The 13456-nt window shown below is 47.6% G+C and overlaps 1 protein-coding gene across 2 annotated transcripts in view; it reads left to right on the top strand.

Annotated features, from left to right (window-relative positions):
• Window positions 1-431: 431 nt before the first annotated feature.
• The window catches only part of ATP2A1 (ATPase sarcoplasmic/endoplasmic reticulum Ca2+ transporting 1), a 36740-nt gene continuing 23715 nt past the window's right edge, over window positions 432-13456 (top strand). For both annotated transcript variants that reach the window (XM_088656065.1, XM_088656066.1), the window contains exons 1-5: window positions 432-760; window positions 2220-2237; window positions 3390-3472; window positions 6542-6646; window positions 7095-7233. In XM_088656065.1, the coding sequence (XP_088512191.1) occupies window positions 643-760; window positions 2220-2237; window positions 3390-3472; window positions 6542-6646; window positions 7095-7233 (463 nt within the window). In that variant the 5' untranslated portion in view covers window positions 432-642. The remainder of the gene's footprint in view (window positions 761-2219; window positions 2238-3389; window positions 3473-6541; window positions 6647-7094; window positions 7234-13456) is intronic.

The raw sequence follows: 13456 nt of genomic DNA, 5'->3' as shown, positions 1-13456 counted from the left end.
AATGAAGAAGACGCGGCAAGCAGATTGATCTGATAGCATATATGGGAGCGAGGGCAACCCAGTCCTCTGTGTGTCTTCATTATAGACGACAAGTGACAGAAATAAACCCTAAATCTGCTAGAGGCAGGAGGGGGAGGCTAGGGTGAGATCTCTTGCAAGGAACAGGCGAACATTTGAGTGACACATGGGTCTGTGGACACCCGGCCTCCTCTCCCCTACTCTCCCCCACCCCCGCCAAGCCAAGCCAACCACCCTCCTGGCTTCTCCCTCTCAAGTCAGCAAAAAATACCTTCTCTCCGCAGAAGGCCATATGTGAGTTGGTGGCTGAGGTGATGTCAGCACCAATCACCCAATGGGGGCCCACCGACAATGTCCGGGGATCTGGGCCCCGGTCTGCCTCATAAGGACGTGTGCCAGCCTCCGAGCTCGGTGAAGGCTTCTGTACGAGGACGGGTCGTGTGGGCTTTCCCTCCATCGTTGGATACCGTGTGCCAAGGACCATGGTCTGTTGAGAAGGAGAAGGAACTCAAAAGGGGGCACGAGTGACCGCACAAGTCAAGGGGGTCGAAGAAGCAAGCCAAGCCGACAGGAAGAGAGGAGCACCTTTTCACACAGCAACGGGGCAGCTGTGGTTGGGCAACGATGGAAAACGCCCACGCCAAAACAGGGGAGGAGTGCTTGGCTTACTTTGGAGTGAATGAGCATTCAGGCCTCTCTCCAGACCAGGTGAAGAAGCACCTGGAGAAATACGGATACAATGGTGAGTGGCTGCTTGAGTTATAGGACCATGTTGGTACCCACACATCGAGGTGCCAGGATGCAGAGAAGGGCAGAGGGAGGGAGGGAGATACAAGGAAGGAGAAGGAAGGAAGGAAGGAAGGAAGGAAGGAAGGAAGGAAGGAAGGAAGGAAGGAAGGAAGGAAGGAAGGATGCAGCTGAAAGGATTGCCACCTAAATATGGATATGAGAACCAAAGGAAAGCCAAGGATGATCAGGCGAGAGATGGACAGGTGGATGGATGCAGAGCCATGGCTTCTAGACAAAAAGAGCGGATGCACACACAGAGAGGAGGTGGAAGGGTGGGGTTTCAGAACATGCCAAAGAAGAATTGTTACATAGGCACAGGAAGGGAAGGAAGAGCCTGATGGGAACTCGAAGTAGGCAATGGAAGGTGAACAGGGATGGAGGCAAAAGCAAAGGAGAAGAGCACTGAAGATTATTAGGATGGGGGGAGGTAGCCAGGCTGGGGACAGGGCAGCTGCTGCTTTGCTAAGAATAACCCAGTAATTCCCTTTGGTATGAAACAGATATTAAAATTGCTGATGGGCAACTTGTAGGAGCAGCCGGGAGGTTGCCTTGGGGGGGTGGGGGGGTTGATATTCCACAGCCGCTAAGGGACAGGCTGGCTGTATGCAGGGTAACTGGGGAGGGGGGGGGAGTCCTTGGGGAACATGAGCTTAGCAGTTAAGTGAAATTGCATGGTAGTGGTTTATTGGGAAGGGTGTCAATATGAAGAGGGGGGGGCTTTTTTGTTTGTTTGTTTTTGCAGGGGGTAGTAGTATCCTGCTGAAGATGCAGACAGTTAAGCAACAAGGACAATGTATTCCTCCCTGTTTCCCCATGCATGATATCCTCTAGGATCCAAGTCTTAACTTTTAGAGAAGGGCATTGGGGGGGGGGGTTTAACAGGACACAAGTACATGGCACAGATATGATAAGGTGGGGTTGCTGTGAGTGTGTACCTGTGCCATGTTGTGTTATGCACATGAGTATGCAACTGGCTGCAACTCCTTGTGGAGTCCTGCTAACAAGAGGCACCTCACACCCAACTTAATTCTGCGGCAGCAGCTCTGGCCCAATGGCTTCTTTCAAAACTATAGCCCATAACCTTAATTTTGGTAGAAGGCCCCTTTGCTGTCTGTAGCTGAGACCCATGTCCGCCTCACAATTAACCTGTGTCTGCCTCACAATCAGTTCTATAATCCTAAGCATGACCCCATGGCTTGTTTCTAACTGTTCAGTTCTTCTGATCTGCAATATTAACCTTCAACTCCATGTGAGAAGCCAGCCTCATTAACTTAACCACAGAGCCTTTCTTCTCTGTCTCCACCTTTGCCTGACAATCCAGTCCACAAAGTCATAATAAAACACAACCCTAACCCACTTCTCTCTCTCTCTCTCTCTCTCTCTCTCTCTCTCTCTCTCTCTCAACCCCACAGAACTCCCAGCTGAAGAAGGTGAGTCCCTAAAACTGGTGTGGAAAGGTGTTGGGAAGTGTTAGGACATAGGAAGCCCCACTGTACCCTCATCTTACCTGGCTCAAATTCTCTCTGCTGACTTTGTAAAGCAGCAATTACAGCTGCCAGGTGTCTATTTTTGGCTTTAAGTTTTAAACCTTTAGCCATCTTTCAGGTTTTCCAAAGCAAGGACTAAAATCTCAAGATGGGAGACTATAATCAATGGGGCATTATTTTTTTTGCTTGCCCTGAAAGGTTTCCCCATTCTCTTCAGCTTACTCTTCCCATCAAATTTCAGCCTGAGGCACCAAGCACAAACAAGTTCATCCCCTAGACAGCTACTAGGCCTCACCCTTATCCCACCAGGCTCCATTGACAATCTGCCAGACACCCACTTAGCTCCCAGGCTCCATTCACAGGCTTCTTCTTGCCCGAGCCTCATGGCACCTGGCTATCCTACCAGACAGACCATACACTTGCCTTAAGAAAAGAGAGTTGGGTATACACCAGCCTTTGAGATGTTGCTGAGCCAGCAATGGGGGTTGTGGGGCCACTTACAAGAAAAAGAGGTGATTTATTCCTTTCACTTATGGGAAAGGGGGGGGTGAACATTGCTCTGGAGGGAGAAAAATCAACTTGGAGGAGGCAATCTGGAGAGAAACAGCAGAGATGTTAAGCACCCACCACCACTTCTTAGCCCCAGGTTCCCTTCCGGAAGTGGCTTGTTCTCTGTCAGACTTTTGTTAATGCACAGTCAGACCCTCAGGGGGTATTCACACTTCCTCTTATCTGCTCAATTGGAACAAATAGCAATCCAGTATTTTCTGGATTGACATTTGCTCCGATTTAGCACTAAAGAGTGGCTTTTCCCTTGGAACGGAGTGGGGCAAGGGGAAAACTGATTGGACCTGTGCTTTCTAGGCATGGCGCAAGTGGAAATGTGGATGAACCCTCAGGAAGAGAGCACCTGGGGGGCCTTATAGCTCACCTCCCCGACTAGGCTTTGCTCGAAACCTGTCAGAGAATTCATCTTTCATGGCAAATGTATGTTATTTCGGGTGCCCTCCCCAATCCCTTTCTAGCTAACTGCCCTCAGAAACTGGAATTCTTGTGCCCTCTGATCCTTTAACACCTCCCTTTCTTGCTTGTCAGGCAAAACCATTTGGGAGCTGGTGGTGGAACAATTTGAAGACTTGCTTGTCAGAATCCTACTACTCGCAGCTTGCATCTCCTTTGTAAGTGACTGTGGCCTTGTGGGTGAGGAAATTTGGGTTACTCAGAGAAGGGCCTTTGAAATACAGCCAGCATTGGGAAGGAGAGGCGAGCAGTTTGGGGGCACATGGAGGGAAACTGTCGAAACGAGACACATCCTAGGCAAGAGATGAACCAGTTTCCTTTAGAGTCGATGGCTGATGTGTACCAATGCCTGTAGTTGGTGTGCTGAGAAGCTTTGCTCTTCAGTGAGCTACCATATTGATAAGCTGCATCATCAATCACTAGAAGAGTTCACTGGGACCTAATATGACTCAAGGCTCAGTTTTGGAACATATTCTATGGTATGGCACATGGTATGCGTGAAGTAATGTTAAAGAAACATCTGAACATCTGGAGAGTTTATCTTTCCTCATCACTATTTAAATGTAAAGTGTTTCCAGATGTACACATCCAAGTCAGGGCACTGTAGGGTCTCCCCCCCCCCAAGCTCAAGCCAAACTTCACTCTCTGACTGCACAATGCTTTAGTTTAGACAGGCTGCATTGTGCACTGGTTCGATAGACTGTCTTCCCTTCATGCTTAGGGGTTAGAGATATACTAGTTTCCAGCCAATCGGGGCTGTGCATGGCTAGCTTCTGCTATGAATCCATAGAACCAATTTTCCCTGAACTCATCCCTAGAGAGTAGACTGTAGAGAAGGTTGTCTAGGCAAAAATGTGATTGTGCTTTTACAGCAGGTGTATCTCTCAAATTATATACTTCGGTATCCACCCAAATTAGTAAATAAACTGAACCTGGCAAACAGGGCATGGGGATAACTTGGCCTTTAGGCTCCTGTATGTAGAAAATGAGTTCCCTCACATTAATGGGGGAGCTCGCCAGCCAGCCAGCTCCAAAACCTCTTTGCCAACTTCCCTGCTTCCACTCCCACCATAACTGCAAAATGGAAGCGACAGAAATGGACGTTTCCCTCCCCTCATCTTGCCTCCCCACAACTTGCCTTGCTGCCCGGTTCCTTGACACTTGAGATGCAGCCGCCTTGGGCCGTGATACTAATTTCTGGAAGAGCACATGGCCTGGCTCAGCACCAAGAGGTCGCTGTAAAGGTCACCCTTAACGGCCTAGTTCTCAGGTAGCCTGAGCCCCTTCACCTCACTGCTTCTCAGAAAACCCAGGATACCTGGAATCTTCTTGGCCAAGGAGAAGAAGGCATTTGTGACCAGGCTTGCTGTGATCCAGCAACTACCGTAGTAATTCTCTCATTCCCTCTCTCGTGCAAATCACCAATTAGTGTGAGGCATTATGGGGATTCTGGAGTGAGACAACAGTATCTTGTATAGACTCTGGTGAACCTATAGACAGAAGCTACAGCCTACCAGGTGTTGCTGGACTCCAGCTGCCATCAGACCCGGCCAGCCAACATGGCCAAAGAATCTTTGCAATGCTTGTGCATGGCAAGCTGGAGAGAGAACAAGTTGTGATATTTCCCTCTCTCTTAGGCTTATCCACACTTCCTCATCCCTCTGTTTCCCCCGGGGGGAAACTGCTCTTCAGCACTCAATCAATCATAGCAAACGGCAAAATGAACGTGACATTTGCTTCTCTGATTTAGCACTAAATAGCAGGTTTTCCATGGGAAAGGAGTGGAGCAAGGGACAAAATCACTTGGACCGCATGGGTCAAGCAGAAAACTGCCTGGACCCATGCTTCCTAGGCACGGGACAAGCAGAAGTGTGGATGAGCCCTTATACACTCACACCTCTTTCAGATGAAGGATCCCAAGTCTAGTCTTTATTTCCTTTTCTACAGCTTGACTTTAAGTTTTTACCCTCTGGAAACTTAATTAAGCACACAAGCCAACCTAGGAACATTTGGACTCTCGGCAATTTGCATTTCGGACAACTTGGTTTCCAATACTGTGGTTATTTCAATAATCAACATAGTAAAAGGTGGGCTCCTTTTGTATTGCAAATACTTGGAACTGGAAACAAACAAAAAAGCAATCTGTTGTTTATGGAGCAAGCTTGTTTTCTGCTACTCCAGAGGGTAGGACCTGAACCAATGGATTTAGATGACAAGAAAGGAGATTCTGACTAGACATATTCTTTAGCTGTGATTTCTGCATTGCAAGGGGTTGGATTAGATGACCCTGGGGATCCCTTCCAGCACTACATTTCTATGATTTCATTTATTATTTGGTGATCTTCAGGGCCGGCTCTAAGGCAAGGCTGGGTGGCGCAATGCGCCAGGACGTTGGGCCGCCAGGGGGGCGCCGCGCTGCGCCCACCAGACAGCCGCGCTTGGAAACGGGGGGGGGGGCAGGGCGGCGGAGGGATAGTTCGCACCACAGCGCCAGAGCGCCAGATATGCTTAAGACGGCCCTGGGGATCTTAAATATGGAGGTTCCAAATCTGGCTGGGAGATTTTAACGCAACTTACAATAGCACGCTGATTGAATATCGCCCCTCTGACAACTGTTGTCTCCAAGGTGTATCCAGGACACAAGAGGACCAGATGGGTTGCATCCCACACTACCCTTGCAAGTGTGCAAACCCTAATAGTGTACCCATGTTGTGTTTACGTAACAAACACACACACACACACAGAAAGAGAGCAGGTCCCTCCAGCAGGGGGCAGCATAGACCTGGGTCAGACTGGAACATTTCATTTCACTTGGGAAACGTGTTTTCTTCACATCTTGAAGCTGTGCATACAGTTGCACACTTGCACCACACAATTACACAACATCCATAGGCTTGCGTGCGTGCGTGCGTCCGTGCACACACACACACACTCACACTCAGACAAGCAGGAGCCCTTTGCACCGGAGTTTTCGGGTTTCATGGGATCAACTTACACGCTTCATCTTGTACACATGCAAAGTGCAGGCAGGGTTCAGCTGTCTCAAGATTCCAAATGTCAAGAGGAATCAAAAGGCAAATGCGATCCCAGAAGTATAAGGGAGGGGAGGGCGAAGGATGAGCCAGGATTCCTAACCGTGGAAATGAGTGAGAGCTATGCCTGCGCAAGATGGAGGCTGAAGGTCCCGCTCCCCCAGTTCTAACCATGTGCCTCTCTTTTTTTGGCAGGTGCTGGCCTGGTTTGAGGAAGGTGAGGAGACCGTCACAGCTTTCGTGGAACCATTTGTCATCTTGCTGATCCTGATCGCCAACGCGATTGTTGGAGTATGGCAGGTAAACAAACTAACAACAATGCAAAATCAGCATTTGCACACATAACTACCGATGGCCTCGGTCAGTATTGTTTTCACTGTATTGAAAGGGTGGGCTGGGGCCACAGCTCCCAGCTTCCCTGGCCTTTCATCATGCCGACTAGGGCTGATGGGAGACCCAACAGCATCTGTGGACAGCCACAGCTTCCCCTGCTGTTCTGCAAAGCCTAAGGAGAAAATGGAAAAGCTAGAAGCAGGAAGTGGGGCAAAGGACCCACAAGGACTTAGGAAGCAGGATAAAGCGACACAATTTTAAAAAATTATTATTACCCACCAAAGCAGCCCAGACTGCTGTGTTTCTGTGTCTTTTATTGCTTTTTTGGGTAGCCCAGTCATTTGGTGTATGGGTATGGGTGTCAAAGCATTGCTTCCAGAGGGGGTCTTAACTGTGGGGTCTCTTCTACTTCCAGGAGAGGAATGCTGAGAACGCCATTGAGGCTCTAAAGGAGTATGAGCCTGAGATGGGCAAGGTGTATCGGTCTGACAGGAAGTCTGTGCAGAGAATAAAGGCCAGGGAGATGGTTCCTGGTGACATCGCAGAGGTGGCAGGTAAGTCCCGGACTGAGGCAAGGAATCAAAGCGATTGCTTCAGGGTGAAGCAGACTAGACGTGGAGTAAAGAAATATTGGGACACCATGGGTCTCTTTCACAGCCTTTAAGGTCACACCCATACCATATATTTGAAGCACATTTCCAAAGAATCCTGGGAAATGTAATTAGCCGCCCCCACAGAGCTATAATCCCCAGCGCTCTTAACAAACTATAATTCCCAGGATTCTTTGTGGGGAAGACATATGCTTTAAATGTATGCTGCAGGTGTCACTTAAATCCCTCAGTCACAGTGGTCCATACAGCACAAGCTCTCCAACTTAAAAGACAAGCTTCATTGGGGTGGGATTAAAAATGGCCACATTCACATAAAGAGAGGTCAAAGCAGCCTTAGCTGTTCCTGTAAAGGACATCTAGGAGAGCACTCCTTGCTTCTCTATGCTTCATACCCTCTTTATGGACTGGAGTATTTTCCCCACAAGTAGGCTCATGGGTAATGAAGTCTAGGGTTGCCAGACTCAATAGAGGACAGGACTTCTGTGCCTTTAACTGCCCTGCTCTCTTTTGAGTCTGGAAGCCTTAAAGAGAAACCAGCAGACCCTTTGCTTGGAAATTAAACAAAGGGTCTGCTGGTTTCTTTTTAAGGTTTCCAGACTCAAAAGAGAGCAGGGCAATTAAAGGCACAGAAGTCCTGTCCTCTATTGAGTCTAGCAACAGTAATGAAGTCAGAGGGGGACATCCTAGCTTCCTAGAGTGGAAGCTCTGTGGTGGGCAAGGCACCTTGGGAAGGAGATGAAATGAGCTCTTCTCTGTAAACATCTACATGAGCTAACAGTTCAGGATTAGGGACAGGCAATCCCTTGTAAAGAGAAGTCTCGGTGCTCCCACATCTCCACTGCAAGACTTAAAAGTTAACAAAGGGTTTATTAAACTGAAGCAATGGTTGGTGTGAATGTTGTATGTACATATTGTACAGTTTGGACTCTCTGTATCAGCCGGAACAGTGGTGGATTTAGAGAGTGACAATTAGATTAAACGTTTGGGGGGTGATGTTTAGCCTTGAGCAGAGGGTAACTTTTTTATAATAGGTGCAGGATCACTTTAGGTAGCATGGCAAGAAATGGCTTCCCGCGGCTGAAATAAGTGGAGGTGAAGAGGCTTCAGCCCCAGGAAGAGAAAATTAAAGTGAGATATCAGGATTGGACATTTGCCTGGGGAAGGTATCAAGAGTCAAACACCCTCTCCCTTGTTTTGGGTTTGTAAAATCAATTGGGTGAATGTCAACAAGGCCTGGATTAGGGCAAATAATAGACCCAAGTTCTGAGTTTCAAAATGTGAAGTTTCTTTTTTCCCAGTGTCCATATTTGGATTCTTATTGTTATAAAATCCTCTGATAACGCCCTCCCGTGCCATTTTGAGTTCTTCCTGTCATAGTCTGTTGCAGCAAATATCAGGCGGCCTTTCATAATGACCACTTGCAAGCACTGATTTCTCCTTCTGTTCCCTTCCTATCTCCATATTTTGGATGGGTGGGGGCTACTTCTGTCAATCTCCCACTTCAGTGATCTCTTGTGCCAGGCAGAAAATCCCCAACCCAGTGTCTCCTCACCCCAGTTGTGTGGTGCTGGTTTGGAGGGGACATTACCCAGAATCCAAAGGGGAGTGTTGCCCGTTCCCTGTGGGGTCGGATAATGCCCTCCTCCAACCCCGAGCCCTCAGGGAGCATTGGAGATGCTGCTTCAGCAAAGTCTTTGTGGCTCACCCTCACCCCTCACCCCACCTGCCGCCCGCCCCATCATGCCTACCCCTCCACCATGTAGCTTGTTTACTCCTTGGGCTTGGCCTGTCTTGACCCTGGAGTGGAGGCAGAGGGGATGTTTTGGGAACAGACAGTCCCCACGGTGGGTGCAGCCTGGAGGTGGAGCAGTGAAAACAGAGACCTGAGGAATCCCCTTCAGCTGCACTTACTGGGCAACAGCTGTCCCCAAAGCTGGGCCAGCTGCCAAGCTGTCCCCTCCCTTTGGTCCGCATTAATTTAATTCAAAGATCATTTACTCACACAGGGCCAGTTGCACAACTGTCTCTAAAATATAAAGGGCACCCACACACAAACACATGCACTTGCTTTAATCCTTCACTGGGTGGTTGGGACAGGCTCCCCCAGAATTCCCCCCCTTGCCTTGCGTTGTATGTGTGAGGTGCTTCTTGAAGTCTCTTCCCCCCCTCAAGGTTTGTGCTGCCTCTTTCTCTCTCTACCCACAGTAGGGAAGGGTAGCCATTAGTCTTTCTTTACAGAGGATGATCTTCTATTTGAAGAAGTCTTCTGTTTGGAGAACCTTGGAAGTTGCCCATCCACAGTTAGTACACCTGAATAGCAGGCTGAGCCGGAACACAGGTCATTTGGTCATAGACTCCCCTACTATGGAAAGATTTGTTGTATATCTGTTTAAATTATAACAGTGTGAAGTGTTTTGTCTAGACACAAATTAGCATATGCAAATATTGTGCAGCGGTGGTCACTTTTGTCCTTTCTTGTGTGTGTGTGTGTGTGTGTGTGTGTGTGTGTGTGTGTGATGCTTTTTTCGCAGTATGCAAACGGCCACCCTAAATCTGAGGCTTCATTCTTCCTTACTGGGCATTTTTGTTTCTTTTTAAATAGATGGCTTTGTAAATTTGGGTCCTCTTTGAAGCAGTGCATAGGAGGATAAAGCCCCTCTTAGATACAGATAAAATTATAAGGGTTACATAGATATAAAATAAAACAACAAATATTATTTATATAAACACACACATAACAAAACATTTTCCATTGAAACCAGAAGTCATTCAAAATAAAATAAATTCTGAAAAGTTCTGACAAATGCTTCCTTCTGTTTGGGACACAGGGACAGAAGTCTGTCTCTAATACTTCTTAATTTGTCACCTCCTGTCCTCAATTTATTACTTATTTTATTACATTTATTTATTAAATGCTTTCCTTCTTACAATTCATCATCAATGATGAATTGAGAAATACAGCATTAATGCGACCACCTTCCCTGTTGTTTATCTCTAGCATAGGATTTCTGAGGTAAACTACTTCTGAACATGGAGGCTCTGTTCTTAGCTATGACAAACTTTATCCTCCACGGTTTTATTCTCCCCCCCTTTGGGCCACGGCCAGACGGCGAGGCTCTTGCATTTTCTTAAGAGTTACATAGAAGTGGGAATTCCAGCCAGTGCAACTTCTCTCATCCGTTTCACGATACGTTCCCATCTGGTAAAAGTCCCATTCAAGCCCTGCCTTCCTTTACACCTGGCCACGTCACAATATTTCAGCGGGAAGGAATTCCACAGAGTTAATAATATACTTTGCAAAAGAGAAGCCAGGGGCTGCCTTGTATCCCAGAGGGATTTAAGGAAGAGATAATTCCGAGAAGGGATCTGCACTGCTTTGTGCCAACTTTCGCAAGCTGGCCTGATTTATTTGTATGTATATTTTAAACACTGCTGGCTGAGCAGTTTTAGCATCACCTTTGGGGATGCAGAAATCCGTGGTCTCCTGCCGCTACCTCTCTCTCCCAGCCTGGCCTGGCCTGAAGTCCTCTTCCTCCTCCCTGTCAGGGCACCCATGACCTCTCCATCTCCTTGAAGGAGAGAAGGCAACGGGGCGGTGGATGGTGCCCAGCAACCGGCTTCACCTTGTATGGACAGTGGCAGGCAGCTGGTGATGCCTGGGGAATGTGATGAGGCAGGCAAGGAGGCAGCGAGAGAGACACTTAATGCGCTTGTGGAAAAGCGAGCTGGGGTGCATGGGGACATCTAGGGTTACCGTGCCTTGTCAGGTGGAGGACGGGGGCAGGCAGAGGGTAAAGCCAGATGCAGGTGCTGCCTCTGGGGTATTGCTAGGGCAAAAAACTCGCCCCCATCTGCTCCGGACTGCACTCCTTGGTCTTGAGGGCAGCTACAATATACAGTCTTTGTCCATGGAGTTTTCTTGGCAGGGATACTGGAGTGGCTTGCCAGTTCCTTCTCCAGGTGGATCACGTTTAGTCAAAACTCTCCACTATGACCTGTCCATCTTGGGTGGCCCTGCATGGCATAGCTCATAGCTTCTCTGAGTTATTCAAGCCCCTTCGCCACGACAAGGCATTGATCTATGAAGGGGCATTGATCCATGAGTTTGACCAAACTGCGGGAGGCAGTGGAAGACAGGAGTGCCTGGCGTGCTATGGTCCATGGGGTCACGAATAGTCGGACACGACTAAACAACAACAACAACAATATACAGTATCCTCATCGCCACCCTCGAACAATTCCCCTAGGGTGGCTGTGGGTCTTACTTTTCAGAGGTCAGTCCTCCATTTGAAAGCCTGTCAAGTCTGATTTCAGTATAAAGAATCATCAGAACAGGAGAGGCCTGGGCAATCTAGACAGCAAGCAAGCTCAGCATGCAGGGACCCTGGTCATTGGGAGACGGTCTTCCCCACTTTGTATGCATTTCTATTTAAATGATATTAATGCATCTATACATATAAAGTAGCACATGCCCATTTGATCTCAATCTGTGTTCTCTTTTGCTCTTTTGCCCCATTTTTGGGAGGCAGTGTGTAAGTGGCCACCCTCAAGTCTTTCCAAACCAGGCATTTATGAGGGTACCCCTTCCTACAATACTCTCCTGTTTAGGCTGCAATAAACCCATTTTACTAGGGCATTCTCCAGAGCAAACATGGTTTGGATTGCAGTGTTAGGCTCCTTGGCTGTGTATGCATCATACATTTAAAACGCATTCGCCCCACCCACTCCAAAAATAATCCTGGGAAATGTAGTTTGTTAAGAGTGCTAGAAATTGTAGCTCTGCTAGGGGTAAACTATAGTCCCCAAGATTCTTTGCAAGGAGGATGTGCTTTTAAGTGTGCTTTGAATGTGCAGTATGTACCAGTATGCAGCCCTTATGCAGTATAACCGAGTGCCAGGTAACTTGACAGAAGATCATATAAACCACTTTAGAATGGCATATGGTTATATGTTACCTCATAAATAACTTGGTCATGGGAGAACTTGGAGGGGGCCAGGGAGAAGGGGAGACAGAGATGTTTGGGATAGGGACGCAGCCTTGTTGAGCCGTCCATGTGGTGGCGGCAAGTGATTTGATTGAATCTGAGGCACAGAGAAGGGGCAAATGCCCAGTGGGTGTGATGAACATAGGGAGAACCCTTCATTGTGGCTCATCTAGATTACAGGATCAGAATACAGCACAGCCAAATAACAATGTATTTCAGCGTACTGGTTTTGAGTAGACACATTCTTTCCTCCTCCTCCTCCTCCTCCTCTTCTTCTTCTTCTTCTTCTTCTTCTTCTTCTTCTTCTTCTTCTTCTTCTTCTTCTTCTTCATGGATACCGTAAATGGGCTCTGATTCTAACCAGTTCACTGGAATCGATCACATTTGCTTTTGCCACTTGCATTGTTGTTCAAAGACAGGTTTCCTAGAGAACTTTAAAAGTCAAGGTTGGCCAGAGCAGCCTTCTCTGACCTAGTGCCTTCCAGATGTCTTGAACCCAAACTCCTTTCAACCCCAGCCAGCCATGATGCCTGGCACTGATGGGAGTTATAGCCCAAAATGTCTAGAAGACACCAGTTTGACGAAAGGAAGGCTGAGTTAGAGTGCTAGACAAGGACTCAGCCGTGGAGCTCCCTGGGTGTCCTAGCACTGGTCAACATCTCTCTGTCCAAGCATCTTCACAGGGTTGCTATGGGGGTAAAATGATTCAGGGGAGAACCAATTATGCTGCTCTGTGCTTCTTGGGGGAATGGCAGGGTAAATATGTAATGATAAACTGTATGCAATACTAAATTACTTAATGCAGAGATAGCCTGGGTGGTGCCCCAGCCAGCTTGACCAATGGTCAGGAATGATGGGAATTGTAGTCCAACAATAACTGGAGGGCACCGTGTTGGCTGCCCTCTGAGTTAATGGATGGAACAATCCGAAATCAATATTAAGAAATGCCCGGGGGGGGGGGATAAAATAAAATGTCATACAAAAATGAACCCTATTGCCTTAACCTAAATGCAAACTGCATCAGATTTTGTTTATGTAAACTGTGGACTTTGAAATGTGGAAGTTTACTCTTGAATTTGCACAAACATTTCCAAAGATACTTTGTAGATAAAAAAATTGTTGCTTGGAAGGGTTTGTAGCACTTCAAAAGTTGTATATGTCCTGCCATCTCCTCTGGTTTT

The sequence above is a fragment of the Zootoca vivipara genome, chromosome 12 (genome assembly GCF_965207765.1).
Source record: "Zootoca vivipara chromosome 12, rZooViv2.hap1.1, whole genome shotgun sequence".
Classification (NCBI taxonomy): domain Eukaryota; kingdom Metazoa; phylum Chordata; class Lepidosauria; order Squamata; family Lacertidae; genus Zootoca; species Zootoca vivipara.
This window is presented reverse-complemented; position numbering and strand designations above follow the sequence as displayed.